At 39.2% G+C, this 19,113-nt stretch overlaps 1 protein-coding gene across 1 annotated transcript; it reads left to right on the forward strand.

The window, feature by feature from the left end:
• Positions 1 to 76: 76 nt before the first annotated feature.
• LOC308407335 (scavenger receptor cysteine-rich domain-containing protein DMBT1-like) lies at positions 77 to 9,894 on the forward strand (the record flags this gene model as incomplete). The annotated part of the gene is made up of 7 exons (XM_080898900.1): positions 77 to 104; positions 697 to 1,116; positions 1,926 to 2,345; positions 4,186 to 4,605; positions 5,415 to 5,834; positions 7,675 to 8,094; positions 8,456 to 9,894. 7 exons carry the CDS (start codon positions 77 to 79, stop codon positions 8,884 to 8,886), a joined length of 2,559 nt encoding a protein of 852 aa, XP_080755026.1. The 3' UTR covers positions 8,887 to 9,894.
• Between the last annotated feature and the right edge of the window lie 9,219 nt (positions 9,895 to 19,113).

Consider the following 19,113-nt stretch of genomic DNA (forward strand, 5'->3'; position numbering starts at 1 on the left):
GGAGTTTATGAAGGGACCTTTTAGGGAGACCAAATAAGAGGGAATTGCAGTAATCAATACGTGACATAATAAGACTATGGACGAGGATGGAGGCAGCATGGGGAGTAAGGAAGGGACGGAGTCGGTTAATATTACCTAAGTGGAAGCATGCAGACCGGGTTATGTAATTAATGTGAGACTGGAATGAAAGAGTATTATCAATTATGACACCCAAACTCTGAACCCAAGGGGAGGGAAGGGTGGGAGAATTTTCAATGTTAATGGAAAAAGTGTGGGATTTGGTTAAGATAGAGGCTGTGCCAACAAGTAAAACTTCTGTTTTATTTAAGTTTATATTATACTGATGTTTCCATTATTGCCTCTTTCATTAACAAATTCATGGTGAATATTTAATAAGATCAAGATAATCTTTCATTCGTTTCATCTAAAGACTTTTTGAGTTTGTGTTTGGAGGGTTTCTCTGTGGCAGTACGCCAAATGTCTTTAATTCACAATAGAACATAAAACTGTTAAAACTCAACTGTTAAAATTCAAATGTGTAATCTCAAATTTGTCTCTGAATTGATACATTTTAAATATGAGTACACGCTAACAGGTTAATTTTTAAATCTTGTTCTCAAACTGTTTTTGACAAAATTCCTTCAGCATCAGCGCACTATTATAATTGATTTGTATTTCTTCTTCAATTATAAACAGAATCTGGATCTCCTTATTCCACACCTGCTTCAATACCACAGACCTCTCCATCCACCCCGGTAGATGTCACTGGTTCAACAGCAGTGGATAACAACACAGGAGTAAAGGGGGCGGTTCGCCTGGTAAATGGCATTTATGGCTCCTGCTCTGGCAGGGTGGAGATCTTCCACAGAGGCCAGTGGGGGACAGTGTGTGATGATTCTTGGGGCCTGGAGGATGCTCAGGTGATATGTAGGCAGCTGGGCTGTGGTAGGGTCCTCTCAGCATCAACTTTTGCACGATTTGGTGCAGGCACAGGGCCCATCTGGATGGATGAAGTGTCATGCACAGGCTGGGAATCCAACCTGTTTGAGTGTTACCACTCAGGATTTGGATCTCACGACTGCAGCCACAGTGAAGATGTCGGTGTCATATGTGAAGGTAAATTCCAGAAGGTGGACACACTGAGGTCCCACTGTTTCCTTTGTGTCCATGCTGCAAAGATTATTATACAATAACATAACAACAATAATAACATATCATGTTATATACTTTGCCACACTCCTCCTCACTCAAATGTGGTCAGAAAAAGACCTTGATTTTCCCTGAATGCAAAAATTATGGGTATTCATATAATGATGTCCTCCTGTGGCAGACAATTCACCACGAAATATGAAGCTATTTTTATGGGAGAAGGAAAACTTGAATATGCATAATATTCATAACTGTTGGCCCTCATGAAATATTTCATTGAAACAACCCAATCACTGCAATTTACTTACAGTCATGAAATTTGGAGCATTAGTTATTATTGAAAAACAAAAAAATGCTTCTTTGGGCAATAACCTAGACCCAGGAGGACGTCCACCATTATTAATTTAAGTTTATATTATACTGATGTTTCCATTATTGCCTCTTCCATTAACAAATTCATGGTGAATATTTAATAAGATCAAGATAATCTTTCATTCGTTTCATCTAAAGACTTTTTGAGTTTGTGTTTGGAGGGTTTCTCTGTGGCAGTACGACAAATGTCTTTAATTCACAATAGAACATAAAACTGTTAAAACTCAACTGTTAAAATTCAAATGTGTAATCTCAAATTTGTCTCTGAATTGATACATTTTAAATATGAGTACACGCTAACGGGTTAATTTTTAAATCTTGTTCTCAAACTGTTTTTGACAAAATTCCTTCAGCATCAGCGCACTATTATAATTGATTTGTATTTCTTCTTCAATTATAAACAGAATCTGGATCTCTTTATTCCACACCTGCTTCACTACCACAGACCTCTCCATCCACCCCGGTAGATGTCACTGGTTCAACAGCAGTGGATAACAACACAGGAGTTGAGGGGGCGGTCCGCCTTGTAAATAGCATTTATGGCTCCTGCTCTGGCAGGGTGGAGATCTTCCACAGAGGCCAGTGGGGGACAGTGTGTGATGATTCTTGGGGCCTGGAGGATGCTCGGGTGGTATGTAGGCAGCTGGGCTGTGGTAGGGTCCTCTCAGCATCAACTAATGCACGATTTGGTGCAGGCACAGGGCCCATCTGGATGGATGATGTGTCATGCACAGGCTGGGAATCCAACCTGTTTGAGTGTTACCACTCAGGGTTTGGATCTCACAACTGCGGCCACAGTGAAGACGCCGGTGTCATATGTGAAGGTAAATTCCAGAAGTTGGCATCACTGAGGTTACACTTTTTTAATCTGTGTCCGTGGTTCAAGGTTTATTATACAATAATAGAAATCTTGTATGTTTGATTGACATTAAAGTCTGCTAGCCACAGGTTTTGTTATATCAAATATTTTGTCATTAAACATCAAAATTTATCAATCGTTAGAGCGCCACCTCGATGTAAGAGCGCCACCTAGATGTAAGGCCATGTTATATACTTTGCCACACTCCTCCTCAGAAGCTGACTACATCCATCTCAAATGTGGTCAGAAAAATGACGTTGATTTCCCCCAAATGCAAAAACTATGCGTGTGGTTATATAATGATGTCCTCTGGTGGCAGACAGTTCACCACGAAATACGAAGTTATTGTTAAGGGAGAAGGAAAACTTGACTATTCATAAAACTTGGTTGAATCATCCATGAGTTTTGATGGCCCTCATGCAATATTTCAGTGAAACAACCCAATCACTGCATTTTAGTTACAGTCATGAAATTTGGAGCCATCAGTTATTAATGAAAAACAAAAAAATGCTTCTTTGGGCAATAACCTAGGCCCAGCAGGCTGTCCACTATTATTAATTTAACTACTACATTTTACATTTTATTTGAGGGCGCCTTTCAAAAACCCAAGGTCACCTTACAAAAGAACAAAATTAATAAAAGGAGCAATAGTGATAAAATACATAAAATAAGTTAAAATTGCAAAACAGAACTTGACAACAGATAAAATCAACACTAAAGTGAATAAGCCAGTTTGAACAGATTTGTTTTGAGCTGTGACTTGAATACGGGAAGACAGTCTACATTTCTTATGGCTGGAAGAAGAGAGTTCCCGAGCCGAGGAGCAGAGCGACTGAAGGCTCTGTTCCCCATAGCGATAAGATGTGCAGATGGAACAGTAAGATGAACAGCAGATGAGGATCTGAGAGTGCGGGAAACAGTGGTGATATGAAGCAGGTCACACAAATAGGATGGAGCAGATTTATGGATACACTTGTATGTGAGAAGTAAGATTTTATCGTTTATCCTGGTTTCTATGGGCAACTAGTGAAGCTGCTGAAGAACTGGGGTAATATGAGCTCTTGACGGAGTACGAGTTATGACCCGAGCTGTAGAGTTTTGAAGAAGTTGGAGTTTATGAAGGGACCTTTTAGGGAGACCAAATAAGAGGGAATTGCAGTAATCAATACGTGACGTAATAAGACTATGGACGAGGATGGAGGCAGCATGGGGAGTAAGGAAGGGACGGAGTCGGTTAATATTACCTAAGTGGAAGCATGCAGACCGGGTTATGTAATTAATGTGAGACTGGAATGAAAGAGTATTATCAATTATGACACCCAAACTCTGAACCCAAGGGGAGGGAAGGGTGGGAGAATTTTCAATGTTAATGGAAAAAGTGTGGGATTTGGTTAAGATAGAGGCTGTGCCAACAAGTAAAACTTCTGTTTTATTTAAGTTTATATTATACTGATGTTTCCATTATTGCCTCTTTCATTAACAAATTCATGGTGAATATTTAATAAGATCAAGATAATCTTTCATTCGTTTCATCTAAAGACTTTTTGAGTTTGTGTTTGGAGGGTTTCTCTGTGGCAGTACGCCAAATGTCTTTAATTCACAATAGAACATAAAACTGTTAAAACTCAACTGTTAAAATTCAAATGTGTAATCTCAAATTTGTCTCTGAATTGATACATTTTAAATATGAGTACACGCTAACAGGTTAATTTTTAAATCTTGTTCTCAAACTGTTTTTGACAAAATTCCTTCAGCATCAGCGCACTATTATAATTGATTTGTATTTCTTCTTCAATTATAAACAGAATCTGGATCTCCTTATTCCACACCTGCTTCAATACCACAGACCTCTCCATCCACCCCGGTAGATGTCACTGGTTCAACAGCAGTGGATAACAACACAGGAGTAAAGGGGGCGGTTCGCCTGGTAAATGGCATTTATGGCTCCTGCTCTGGCAGGGTGGAGATCTTCCACAGAGGCCAGTGGGGGACAGTGTGTGATGATTCTTGGGGCCTGGAGGATGCTCAGGTGATATGTAGGCAGCTGGGCTGTGGTAGGGTCCTCTCAGCATCAACTTTTGCACGATTTGGTGCAGGCACAGGGCCCATCTGGATGGATGAAGTGTCATGCACAGGCTGGGAATCCAACCTGTTTGAGTGTTACCACTCAGGATTTGGATCTCACGACTGCAGCCACAGTGAAGATGTCGGTGTCATATGTGAAGGTAAATTCCAGAAGGTGGACACACTGAGGTCCCACTGTTTCCTTTGTGTCCATGCTGCAAAGATTATTATACAATAACATAACAACAATAATAACATATCATGTTATATACTTTGCCACACTCCTCCTCACTCAAATGTGGTCAGAAAAAGACCTTGATTTTCCCTGAATGCAAAAATTATGGGTATTCATATAATGATGTCCTCCTGTGGCAGACAATTCACCACGAAATATGAAGCTATTTTTATGGGAGAAGGAAAACTTGAATATGCATAATATTCATAACTGTTGGCCCTCATGAAATATTTCATTGAAACAACCCAATCACTGCAATTTACTTACAGTCATGAAATTTGGAGCATTAGTTATTATTGAAAAACAAAAAAATGCTTCTTTGGGCAATAACCTAGACCCAGGAGGACGTCCACCATTATTAATTTAAGTTTATATTATACTGATGTTTCCATTATTGCCTCTTCCATTAACAAATTCATGGTGAATATTTAATAAGATCAAGATAATCTTTCATTCGTTTCATCTAAAGACTTTTTGAGTTTGTGTTTGGAGGGTTTCTCTGTGGCAGTACGACAAATGTCTTTAATTCACAATAGAACATAAAACTGTTAAAACTCAACTGTTAAAATTCAAATGTGTAATCTCAAATTTGTCTCTGAATTGATACATTTTAAATATGAGTACACGCTAACGGGTTAATTTTTAAATCTTGTTCTCAAACTGTTTTTGACAAAATTCCTTCAGCATCAGCGCACTATTATAATTGATTTGTATTTCTTCTTCAATTATAAACAGAATCTGGATCTCTTTATTCCACACCTGCTTCACTACCACAGACCTCTCCATCCACCCCGGTAGATGTCACTGGTTCAACAGCAGTGGATAACAACACAGGAGTTGAGGGGGCGGTCCGCCTTGTAAATAGCATTTATGGCTCCTGCTCTGGCAGGGTGGAGATCTTCCACAGAGGCCAGTGGGGGACAGTGTGTGATGATTCTTGGGGCCTGGAGGATGCTCGGGTGGTATGTAGGCAGCTGGGCTGTGGTAGGGTCCTCTCAGCATCAACTAATGCACGATTTGGTGCAGGCACAGGGCCCATCTGGATGGATGATGTGTCATGCACAGGCTGGGAATCCAACCTGTTTGAGTGTTACCACTCAGGGTTTGGATCTCACAACTGCGGCCACAGTGAAGACGCCGGTGTCATATGTGAAGGTAAATTCCAGAAGTTGGCATCACTGAGGTTACACTTTTTTAATCTGTGTCCGTGGTTCAAGGTTTATTATACAATAATAGAAATCTTGTATGTTTGATTGACATTAAAGTCTGCTAGCCACAGGTTTTGTTATATCAAATATTTTGTCATTAAACATCAAAATTTATCAATCGTTAGAGCGCCACCTCGATGTAAGAGCGCCACCTAGATGTAAGGCCATGTTATATACTTTGCCACACTCCTCCTCAGAAGCTGACTACATCCATCTCAAATGTGGTCAGAAAAATGACGTTGATTTCCCCCAAATGCAAAAACTATGCGTGTGGTTATATAATGATGTCCTCTGGTGGCAGACAGTTCACCACGAAATACGAAGTTATTGTTAAGGGAGAAGGAAAACTTGACTATTCATAAAACTTGGTTGAATCATCCATGAGTTTTGATGGCCCTCATGCAATATTTCAGTGAAACAACCCAATCACTGCATTTTAGTTACAGTCATGAAATTTGGAGCCATCAGTTATTAATGAAAAACAAAAAAATGCTTCTTTGGGCAATAACCTAGGCCCAGCAGGCTGTCCACTATTATTAATTTAACTACTACATTTTACATTTTATTTGAGGGCGCCTTTCAAAAACCCAAGGTCACCTTACAAAAGAACAAAATTAATAAAAGGAGCAATAGTGATAAAATACATAAAATAAGTTAAAATTGCAAAACAGAACTTGACAACAGATAAAATCAACACTAAAGTGAATAAGCCAGTTTGAACAGATTTGTTTTGAGCTGTGACTTGAATACGGGAAGACAGTCTACATTTCTTATGGCTGGAAGAAGAGAGTTCCCGAGCCGAGGAGCAGAGCGACTGAAGGCTCTGTTCCCCATAGCGATAAGATGTGCAGATGGAACAGTAAGATGAACAGCAGATGAGGATCTGAGAGTGCGGGAAACAGTGGTGATATGAAGCAGGTCACACAAATAGGATGGAGCAGATTTATGGATACACTTGTATGTGAGAAGTAAGATTTTATCGTTTATCCTGGTTTCTATGGGCAACCAGTGAAGCTGCTGAAGAACTGGGGTAATATGAGCTCTTGACGGAGTACGAGTTATGACCCGAGCTGTAGAGTTTTGAAGAAGTTGGAGTTTATGAAGGGACCTTTTAGGGAGACCAAATAAGAGGGAATTGCAGTAATCAATACGTGACATAATAAGACTATGGACGAGGATGGAGGCAGCATGGGGAGTAAGGAAGGGACGGAGTCGGTTAATATTACCTAAGTGGAAGCATGCAGACCGGGTTATGTAATTAATGTGAGACTGGAATGAAAGAGTATTATCAATTATGACACCCAAACTCTGAACCCAAGGGGAGGGAAGGGTGGGAGAATTTTCAATGTTAATGGAAAAAGTGTGGGATTTGGTTAAGATAGAGGCTGTGCCAACAAGTAAAACTTCTGTTTTATTTAAGTTTATATTATACTGATGTTTCCATTATTGCCTCTTTCATTAACAAATTCATGGTGAATATTTAATAAGATCAAGATAATCTTTCATTCGTTTCATCTAAAGACTTTTTGAGTTTGTGTTTGGAGGGTTTCTCTGTGGCAGTACGACAAATGTCTTTAATTCACAATAGAACATAAAACTGTTAAAACTCAACTGTTAAAATTCAAATGTGTAATCTCAAATTTGTCTCTGAATTGATACATTTTAAATATGAGTACACGCTAACAGGTTAATTTTTAAATCTTGTTCTCAAACTGTTTTTGACAAAATTCCTTCAGCATCAGCGCACTATTATAATTGATTTGTATTTCTTCTTCAATTATAAACAGAATCTGGATCTCCTTATTCCACACCTGCTTCACTACCACAGACCTCTCCATCCACCCCGGTAGATGTCACTGGTTCAACAGCAGTGGATAACAACACAGGAGTTGAGGGGGAGGTTCGCCTGGTAAATAGCATTTATGGCTCCTGCTCTGGCAGGGTGGAGATCTTCCACAGAGGCCAGTGGGGGACAGTGTGTGATGATTCTTGGGGCCAGGAAGATGCTCAGGTGGTATGTAGGCAGCTGGGCTGTGGTAGGGTCCTCTCAGCATCAACTAATGCACGATTTGGTGCAGGCACAGGGCCCATCTGGATGGATGAGGTGTCATGCACAGGCAGGGAATCCAACCTATTCGAGTGTCGCCAGTCAAGGTTTGGATCTCACAACTGCGGCCACAATGAAGACGCTGGTGTCATCTGTGAAGGTAAATTTGAGACGGTGGATGGACTCAAGTTTGTACCTGTTTGACTGTTTGTCCCTGATAAAATTTTAACTGAGAGATTTTCAGTGACCAACTATTACACATTTATATTCACTTTATACTAAAATATTTTACCTACAGTCTCTTTGACATTGAATGCTTCAATTTTGTTAAACATTTAAAGTTGAAGGAATGTGGAGTTTAAATTGGGTAATTTGCAATGTTAATCTGCAGTTCATAGGGGCTCATTCTAAAATTATCATTGTATTCTTGCATTTCTTTATTTTTTGTATGTAGTCCCTTTTATCACAGAAACTAAAGGGAATGCATAATTGATTTGTATTTCTTCTTCAATTATAAACAGAATCTGGATCTCTTTATTCCACCCCTGCTTCACTACCACAGACCTCTCCATCCACCCCGGTAGATGTCACTGATTCAACAGCAGTGGATAACAACACAGGAGTTGAGGGGGAGGTTCGCCTGGTAAATAGCATTCATCGCTCCTGCTCTGGCAGGGTGGAGATCTTCCACAGAGGCCAGTGGGGGACAGTGTGTGATGATTCTTGGGGCCTGAGGGATGCTCAGGTGGTATGTAGGCAGCTGGGCTGTGGTAGGGTCCTCTCAGCATCAACTTTTGCACGATTTGGTGCAGGCACAGGGCCCATCTGGATGGATGATGTGTCATGCACAGGCTGGGAATCCAACCTGTTTGAGTGTCGCCACCCAGGGTTTGGATCTCACGACTGCAGCCACAAAGAAGACGCCGGTGTCATATGTATAGGTAAATTTTAGCAGCTGGAGAATTTATCTTACCAACATGGAAATACTATGTTACAGTTTTACCTACAAGTGTTATTGCATTAAATAGTTTTTCTTTCACAGCCCTTCTGTACCTGCTGCTTTTACTGTTGCTGTTTACATAAATTAATCTTGAGATGAAGTTTACATCTCAGCTGAGATTTGCTCATTTCAGGTTACTTCCTGCTCACTTGCTCACTTTTCATTGAATCGTATTAGTTCCCCATCCACATCATCAGTTTTTAATGACACCGGGACTACTGAATTTAAGGTTACGGCTCTCTTCTCATTAATTGAGTTTAGTCTGCAGAGCATATTTTTGGAAAAATAATAATAAATTGTTCAGTTGTTTTTTCTTCTTCTTTCTTTTAGAATAAACGCTAGTATGTGCATACGAAACAACCCATTAAAATCCCTCCACCGTCCTGAGTCCACTGCAGCACAGTTCTGTGTAGGCTTTTTGGATTTTAGCACAGATTTATACTGTATATGGCATACCTGCTCCTCAACACACAACATAAGAAAGGTCAGTGGTAGACTCTCTCTATCACCCTTCATTCTTATTGAGAGTATAATTCATTTGCCAAAAAAAGACAAAATACAGAGCTTACTGATTATACTTTATTCTTGTAAATGCTTAATGCTAATCATACAATAATATCATAAAAGAAAATTAGTCTGACATGCTGAAAGCAATGATATCTTATAGCCTAAAAAAAGATTTTTCACCCTCAATACAAATGAAGATTTCTTCAGCACAGCCTCTTAACCAGGCTTTCTCTTTAAGTAGGCTTAATCTCCACCTCTACTGTGTTTTACAGATAGCTGTAGGCACTCACTATTGTACCTCTTTCCTGACCTGTAAACTACCTAAGCCTTCCCAAGTAGTTTCCCTTCCTTAGGAATGGCTTCTCGACAGCCATCCTTCCACCCTGCCTCCCCTTTTTTTGTTGAAACATGTAATTTTTCATAGTTTTTTAAGAAAAGTGGCATGTTACAGCTAATAGGTTTTTAGGATCACAGAAATAACTTTAATCTGACAAAAGTAATAATAAATAAAAATTCAGTGAAAGTCAGACATTGCTTTTCAACCATGCTTCAACTGAATTATTTAAAAAATAAATGCATGAAACAGGCCTGGACAAAAATGATGGTACCCCTAGAAAAGAAGGAAAATAATGTGACCAAAGAGACTTGTTAATCCAAGGTGTGTCCACTAATCAGCATCACAGGTGTCTACAATCTTGTAATCAGTCAGTAGGCCTATATATAGGACTCCAGGTAGTCACTGTGTTGTTTGGTGACATGGTGTGTACCATGCTCAACAAGTTGTGGGTACCATCATTTTTGTCCAGGCCTGTTTCATGCATTTTATTTTTTAAATAATTCAGTTGAAGCATGGTTGAAAAGCACTGTCTGACTTTCACTGGGTAAGATTTATAGAATTTTTATTTATTATTACTTTTGTCAGATTAAAGTTATTTCTGTTACCATTGTGAGTTTTTCTTTCATTGACTGAAGGGTACCAACAATTTTGTCCATGTCTGAAACTAAATGAGAACAAATGCTTTTCTTTGTTCTCAGACACTTTTCTTTCCAAGCTCCTTAGACTACAATGACCTGGATTACTGAGAACCTTCACAGACATAAATGAGAACAAATGTGTTTTGTGACTGTCCGCTAGTAACAAAGTGCCTAGAGATGATATTAAAATTGATTCTTCACTAGGTTAATCGTTATGTAGAGACACAACAGCAGTTCATCCCTTAACTTAGTAGCATTTTTATGCTTAAATAATTTATAGATGAGTTCTAAGTGGCTTAACTAACACAAATATCTGACTACTTTGCTTAATAAAAACAGTGAATATAACAAGAGTTGTATGTTATCCATGTAATGTCCTTTGAGTCTGTTTTTTTTTTTGTCATGCTGACATTGTTTTGATTGTGTATACCGTCTAGATGCACATGTGTTTTTGAATGTGACTGGCACATACGTATGTGACTTTACTGCATTTTCTTATTTTTATCTACAATAAATTACACAAAATATAAAAATGAAATAAAAAAAAAAAAGCAGGTGAAACTGTTTGATTCTCAGGATATGTTTTTATTTGTGTTGTTAAATATCCCAATTCTTTGATCTCTGGGCTGAAGGAAGAACAAAGCTCTGTGTTTCATGCTCAATCAACAATCTCTTTATTCCATACAACACTTTGAGCATTACGTCAGGAAGGGAGATTTTCACAGGAGGGTGTCTGGCAAAATCTGGAAGTGTCTAACCGTCTCTCACATTCTTATAGCTTCAGCCCCCCTCCAAAGTCATAAAACCTAAACATCCACATTCTTTCTCTCTCTCAGTGAGCCTAAGTTACGACCTTGGTTTCCTGTTTGATATGTTTTGTTCTTTCTAATCAGAAAAGGAAGGCCATGATTCTACACAAACAGCATTTCTTATAACTCAGCAGTATAATGAATAATAAAACAGTGTAATGATTTCACAATCTTTAATCCAAGGCATAATGTGGCCTATAGACGTATAATGATTCAACTATTATTTGATTAGAAGCATAAGGTGGCATAAGATATTATAATAATCTCACAATTCCCCCTTTGATCTCTTTATAAAGAGATCACTTACATCTTACAATCCAGCGTTGCAAGGTCCATTTCTTCTTGCCCCTGAGGCCATCTGTCCCCCTTTAACGGGACGACCATATGTGGGATGACCGCTGTGTTTGGGCAATTCAAATGCCAGAAAAATAATGGTTACAACAACAGCAGTAGTTACAGATAACACTCCCATCACTCGCCAGTTCTCCCCCAGCTTTAGTTTCCCCCCACCCTCATCATGGTGCTACCTTAAGCCTTCAAATGTACTCAGACTAGAACCTCTGTCCGAGGAGCTTTTGACCTTTATTTTATTTCTGCAGCTACCAGTGTCTTCCAGTCGGGTGATTCTCTGCTGTTCTTCTTTCTTCAACGTCAGGGGTCGACTACCCTTCGGTCCGTTGCATAGATCAGGGGATTTATTCTGCCCCTCTGGCCGAGATCTATGTGTTTTGGGGTCCCAGCCGTGTCCCCCTTTTTTATATTACTTTAATTGGCTTAAATCCACAAAGAGCAGTAAAACCTCAGAACAGAGCAGGTCACAGGTCAGCTGACTATAGCATGTCCACAAAGAAAACAAATCTACTGTGATAGAAAATAATCCAGCCTAGAAATAATAAATGCATTAACTTGTTTTTTAGCATTATCGCTATAATGCACAAATGCAAGAACAACAGTCCAACATATTTGTTTAATATGCACACTGAAGGACATCGCCTGGTCAAAAATGACTCCCTACTTGTCAATGATTCCTCACAGTGTTACAGGAGGCCAAGATAATGGTTTCACTGGCTTTTGTGTTAGCAAACTGTCAGTGCAGATGCTTGCAAAGTCAAAGGTATGTTAGTAGTATAATTCAGTTGTTTCTGTCCTGCACACAGTTTCCATTTCATCATCGTGTTCTTGTCCTTTTGTGCAATTAAAAAAATGAAAGAACGAAAGACAGAAATAGTGTGTTCATATTTCTGCTCCTGGAAAATTGTAAACTGCTTCACCATTTCCCATCTCTCAGAACATGGACTTAAATCAGCTGATTGCTTCATAAGTGTGCAAGAAGAAAACAAAACAAATTGTTTGATGTTTTTTTCCTTTCTATCTGCCTGGTCTGATAATGGAAAATTATATTTAAATGAAAGTAATAAAATAGTTATAACTGTAAAGTAATTAAAACTGTTTTTACAATAGTAATGTATTACATTACTGTGTAACTGAAAAATGTAATGTGATTACAGTAATGTGTTACTTTATAACTTTATACAGTTGACTGGAATATTTAGTGTTGAGCAAATTTCTCTCATATTCTTTTACAAAGGATTGTAGAAACAGTGTGAAAGCCTAGATGCTTGATTTTATACACCTGAATTCAATCATCTGGATGGATGAGTGAATACTTTTGTAAATACGCTGCATTTATTGTGGAAGAAGCAAAACTCAGTACATTGTTTTGTGACCTAGGGAAGATTGAGGAAGAGATTGCTGCCCCCCCGCCGCCTCTACATCGTAGCTAAAAAAACGGTAAAAGGTCTTAGTGTTCAGCTTATGTGAGTACAAATGATCAAAATTTCACTACTTGGTAGTAGTAAAATATATTTTTTTACAGTGAGAAATAATACAAATTCAGTACGGGGATGCGGGAGCCTGCTGACAGAGACACTGGATCATTCTATGGGCAGGGAGAGTGAGAAGAGGTTATAATAAATGGGCAACGATGAGAGGAAGACCTATAAAGAATAAAATTGGACAGCTTACTTGTCACACATTTACTGAGGACTCGGACGGGTGGAGCTAGTGGCTGAGGCTGGGGTGGTGTGGGTCAATGACAAGGAAGGAAGTACGGTAAGGGAAGATGGCGAGCATGGAAGAGGTCTTTAGGCTGTGGACGGCTGGATTGACTGTGAAGCAAGTTGGCATTGAATCCTATAAATACTTTGTTGTAGAATTTACACACAAAGAACGACTGACTCGTTACGACTTTTGGCTGAGAAAATACTCCAACACCGGACGTCTGCAATGCTGCTCCTTAAATAGCTGCCTGATGCTCCACGTGTGTGAAGTCAAAGTCAAAGTAAACTTTATTGTCATCTCTGCTATATACAGTACAGTGTATAGAGAGACGAGACAATGAGGCTCCAGTTCGATTCAGTGCAAAAGAACAACAACAAATAAGTAAGAATAAATATATATACACTTTGAGGTAAAAAGGGTTAATAACAGTAAAATTTACAATTTAAAAATTGAGATTTAAAGTGACTTTGAAGTGGTTTAAATTACCCATGTAGCAGCTTTACAGATTACAGTGTTAAATAGAGTAACCATCATGAGTAGGATTCCTGAGAGTAGGATTGTCCATAGAGCAGCATCTGTATTTACAAAGGCAGTGATATGTGGAGTCCAATAGAGTCAGTTAGTGGTTTGTGTGGGTGTGTCAGGGAGACCCAAGGCTCACAGCCCCACCCGCCTGCTCCAAAGGGGAGTGACATTAAAAAAAAAGATGAAATGAAAGTTATGACAACATCGGAGAGAGAGAAACATTTTCAACATTACCTGGATGTTGTTTTATTGCTTTTTAGCAAAATAAAGGTTGTCTTCAGAGAATCATTTTATCATCATTTATTGATGATCATCATTTAACATCATCAATCATTTTATTGTCCTTAGCGTTAGAACAAGTTTTCTAGACAGTAGAAATGGAAATAAGTGTTTAGGTGTTATTACAGTTAGAGAAGGTGGTAATGTACACTGTCACAAAAGGCAATAAATGAATAACAATTGTGATTAATGAACTCCAAAAAGTGTACAATTGTATGTGTGTGTTGGGGGGGAGGTTCCTTTCTTTGAAGAAAGGACCTCATCTTAAAAGAGAAGTGACAAATTTCTGATTTGAAAGTTAAAACTGAAGACCATTAAACTGTCAGATTAACCATAGGTATGAAAGTCTGCCATGCTTTGGTGTCCTTCATCTTCCTTGGTGAATAAATTCTCACTTTTTTTTTCTTGTTCTTAGTATTGGGTTTTTTTTGGTTTCTTTTTTATTTCTAGTTGATCACTAAGTTTGAGTTTTTTGTTGAGCAGTTGTACTAATAAACTGTTTCATTGTTTCCTTATTCTTTATCAGTCTTTTATATGTTCTGGGTTTCTGTGGTTAAACACAGTTGGAAATGAGTCACTTAACTGCTCCTTCCATAATTCTTCTTCTGCCACTACAATCTGGAAATATTAAATATTTAGGTATTAATGTCTCTCCTAAGCTTTCAGACTTAACTAAGTTAAACCACATCCCACTTCTAAAGAAAGTAGAAGGCGATCTGACTAGATGGCAATCTCTACCTATCACTCATGGGAAGGGTCGCCACTATAAAAATGATGACCTTGCCAAAAATAAATTACTTATTTTTAATGATCCCGAACAAACCATCACAACATTGGTTCAGATCTCTGGATTCGTATATTTCTAAATTCCTTTGGAAAGATAAACCCCCGCGTATCAGCTTAGAAACGCTTCAAAGAACCAAGGATAAAGGAGGATTAGATTGGCCTAATTTTCAACAATATTTCTTAGCCAACAGGCTTCAGTACATCTCAGGATGATTAAAACGTACCTTCTTAGATGAGCCCTGGCTAGATGTTGAACAGGCACTATGCAATAATTTAAGGATTTCAGACCTACCATTTATCAGCTCAAACATCAAAAGACATGAATGCTTTAAAAGCATCAACATCAGCTCTTCTCTGACAGCATGGTGGGACTTTCTAAAAAAAACTGAGTCTTCATTAATCCCATGCAGACATACACCTGTCTGAAATAACCCTGACATATGCATCAACACTACATATGAGCGGGCGGAGGGAGGTTTGGAGTCTTCTCACACCCCCGTTCACTGCAGCCTGTTGGAGCAGGGGGGCTGGGAGGAGAAGTTGGCCGTCCAATTGGGGTCTGGAATGTGGGGCCTCCCTGCTGCTATGTACCAGCTCACTCCTGGTGACTACTTGGCAGGGCCTGGCGCTTGTTGCTCGGTCAGGCCTCCTCCGGGGCAAAGGGGGCCCTCGGGCCTCCGGCCCCTGGGCCTGCGGCTCGGTTCACTCTAGCACAGCTGGCTGCCGGCAGAGCCGGCGGGCACGCCACTGCAGCCCCCTCTGGCTTCTGCTCCGTGGCTACTGTGTGACCCCTCATCTGGGGCTTTCCTCAGCTCTATCCAGGAGGGTGGCACGGTTGCCCCTCCGGTGGTCCTCCTTGGGCTCTCGCACTCTGGGGCCTCTGGATGTCTGGAGCCTGGATCTCCTCCATTCCTGCTTCATGCCCTGGGGGACGGGGCTATGGCTCTCTACATCCTCTAGCAGACCATTACATGGGGAAACCTTTTGAATACAAGCACGCTGATCCACACAGGTGTGCACACAGGTGTTCACTGTTCATAGACATAAACTACACCTTTATTGGCTACTATTTCCAAACACATTTTGTGCTGTCAGTCCTGCTTGCTACACAACAGCATTCAATATTTAGTATTTATTGCTGTTTACACTTAGCTAGATTAACGGGATGGTGTTGTGTTTAGTATGTTGCTCTGTTTTTTTGCTTGTTTTCTCTTCTTTTTCTCTCAACAGGTGATCCAGGAGATTTTTTTCCTCTTCTTTCTCTTTTTAAGTGCCCTTTCTCACTGTCTCTCTTCCCTTCTATTTTTCTTTTCCTTCATCTTTCTTTCTCCCTTTCCTATCCCTCAGTCACGTCTGTAACAACTGAAAATAAAATAAATAATAGCAACAAAGGTTGATCAAATGGACCAATATGGCAAGGCCGTGATGATCCATTTGGCAAAGTAAATCCATTGGGTATCCTTGTTGGTCTTCAGACAACAATTCTGACGGCTAAAGAACCAAATGGGACAGGCAAAAAAAAAGAAAAAAAAAAGAAGAAGGATTTTTATTTTTTAGAGAACAATAGGGGGGAAAGGGTCTAGAACTACATATGTGAATATTTTTTTTTAAGTAAAATCCATAATAGGTCAAAGTATAGTAAGTAATAGATAGAAGTACTGAATTATCAGGGACCTATCAGAAAAACATACATTATATTCAGGGGTGCAAATAAGTGGTCCGCAGGTGCGCATCCGCTGTCAAAATAAAAGATGCGCACCAGATAAGAAATTGCAACGCGTGTTTGCGTACATACAAAAGGCACTGTTTTTGTCCACTAGAGTGGGATTTTCACGGCACTGCACCACATCTCTGTGCGTTCATCATTTGTTTGAAGCCAGCTCACCTACAGCAACCACTTTTCCGGGAATAGCCACTTATTTTATGGTGGAGGAACACCAAAGTAATTGCTTAAAGGAGCTTGCTTCTTCGACATCTTTAAGAGTTCTAAACAAATGTCTGTCCTCCTCCAGAAAATCTTATGTACGCAAACGCGCATTGCAACTTCTTATCTGGTGCGCGTCTTTTATTTTGACAGCGGATGCGCACCTGCAGACCACTTATGTGCACCCCTGATTATATTCTAGTACTTTAACATGATTTAAATGATTTTAACTTGTGATTACCATTTTGTATTTAATTGCATTTTTTATTTTTCAGTCATCACATGCACATTGCATTATTTGTGTGCAACTTTACTGTTATATGAGTTAACTTTTAGGATAGAGGACTTAAATTTGTTCTGTTAAGCACCAGCTGGGATGCCTCCTCATTTGGTTCTGATTCCAGTTGATAGGATCACCATCTTATTCATCTTACTGGTGGCTCTGCAAGAAGAGGAGGTCAGAGAAATCCAAAGGTAAGCTGAAAGTCAATATGCACCATGTTTTTGTGTTTTAATTCACTTCAAAGGACATTACATTGAATTTTGTTTCGTAGAGATTATCCCCAACTTTAAACCCCCTTAGCTTAAGTTTTTCTAGTAAAATTTAGCAATAGACAATATACACCCAGATGTGGAAGTTGGACTATAAAATTTCAAGAATTAAGTCAAGTGGGACTGCATTGCATTGCAATGAACTGTAAGGATCAGGTTATGCTTCCCCATTTGTAACCACAGCACCAGATGTTAGTTTGTGACTCAGAGCACTGACTGGTTATAGCTATTGATGGGGCTGAGGTTCCTGGTATACAATAAAGTACAGCACTGCATGTTGAGTGTTTGTTTTTTTTATTGATATTTTATTGACAGTTGCAGCAGCTTTTCAGCTGCCTGCCTCTGCTACATGCCATACACAGTTAAGTCATCAGATCAGGGTCAGCCTCCCCTGACACCAAACCCGGAACCCACTGCTCCACTCTGTCCTGCAGCTGAGCTGCAAACCACAACCTGCCAAAGTAGCATTTTCTTCTCCAGTCATAATTCTTTCATTTCCTGAAATGTAGTTCTTTACTGGAACATACACACACCAGAGCTCAACAGGAAGAAAAATGCTGAATATCTATACTGTCGTGGATTGGGAAATGTGTTAGGAATAAAATGTTGCCACACCATTTCATGGAAATGAAACTCAGAAATTAAAAGCAAAACAAAAAAATTGGCAGGTTTTTGACACATAGTCCATTCATTGCAGCATTACAAATTGTTTTTATGGCCCCCATCGGCTCGTACGCATAACTGTATGTCAGGGCATGCTTTTAATGAGACAATGAATGATGTCCTATAGCAGGGGTCACCAACCTTTTTGAAAGTGAGAGCTACTTCTTGGGTACCGATTAATGTGAAGGGCTACCAGTTTGACACACACTTCTCAAATAACAAATTTCCTCAGTTTAACTTAATTATGTGTTATCATTAATAATTAATGATATTCATCTATGTACGGACACTAATTATGTTAATTATTTTTCACCATAATTATAAAGAATGCAAGTAGGAAACAAGGTAGGAAACATAAATATCAATATGCAACGCTTTATTTCTATATATCTCTGCAAGTATTTACATTTTGAAGTGATCACTTCTACAACATTTTCACTTACCACTAACAAATTTTAACAAATCATGCACTGTTACATACATTATTTTTGTATGTATGTAACATACAAAAAATCAACTTTCAAATTTTACAGAACTTTTCACCAAATTGGCAGCATTTTAAAGCAAATTGTCACATGTTACACTTAACAAACACATTTGTTTTTCAATAATTAAATTAAACTTTGACATGACACTGTAATGTTGCCACTGAGAACATCTAATATGGCTTTCTTTGTCTGTTAGTGGGAAACCTGGCATTGCATGCTGTTCACCAGTGTGTTGTAATCTGGGGTATAACTTGACACTGCAACTCTGAGTGAGTCTTGCAGATGTGCATCGGAGAGGCGTGTTCTGTGTTTGTTCTTGATGAAGTTCATGTCAGAAAAGGCTGATTCACAAAGATAGGTTGAACCAAACAGGCTGGCAACCTTCATAGCTGCTGTGCACACACCACTGTACTTTTCTGTGTCAACAAGGCACCAAAAGTTTGGTGCACCCAGATAGGCTTTGAGGTGGACGTCATTTTGCAATGTTACAATTTCGATTTCCACCTGTCCAGCATCCAAGCTGAACATTGAACTTAGTTGCTCAGCATGTCACAATGCATGTTGTGTCCACATTCATGAAAGGATTGGAAACAAATGAGACACATGGCTC

Source organism: Rhamphochromis sp. 'chilingali', assembly GCF_963969265.1.
Source record: "Rhamphochromis sp. 'chilingali' genome assembly, chromosome: 12".
Lineage (NCBI taxonomy): Eukaryota > Metazoa > Chordata > Actinopteri > Cichliformes > Cichlidae > Rhamphochromis > Rhamphochromis sp. 'chilingali'.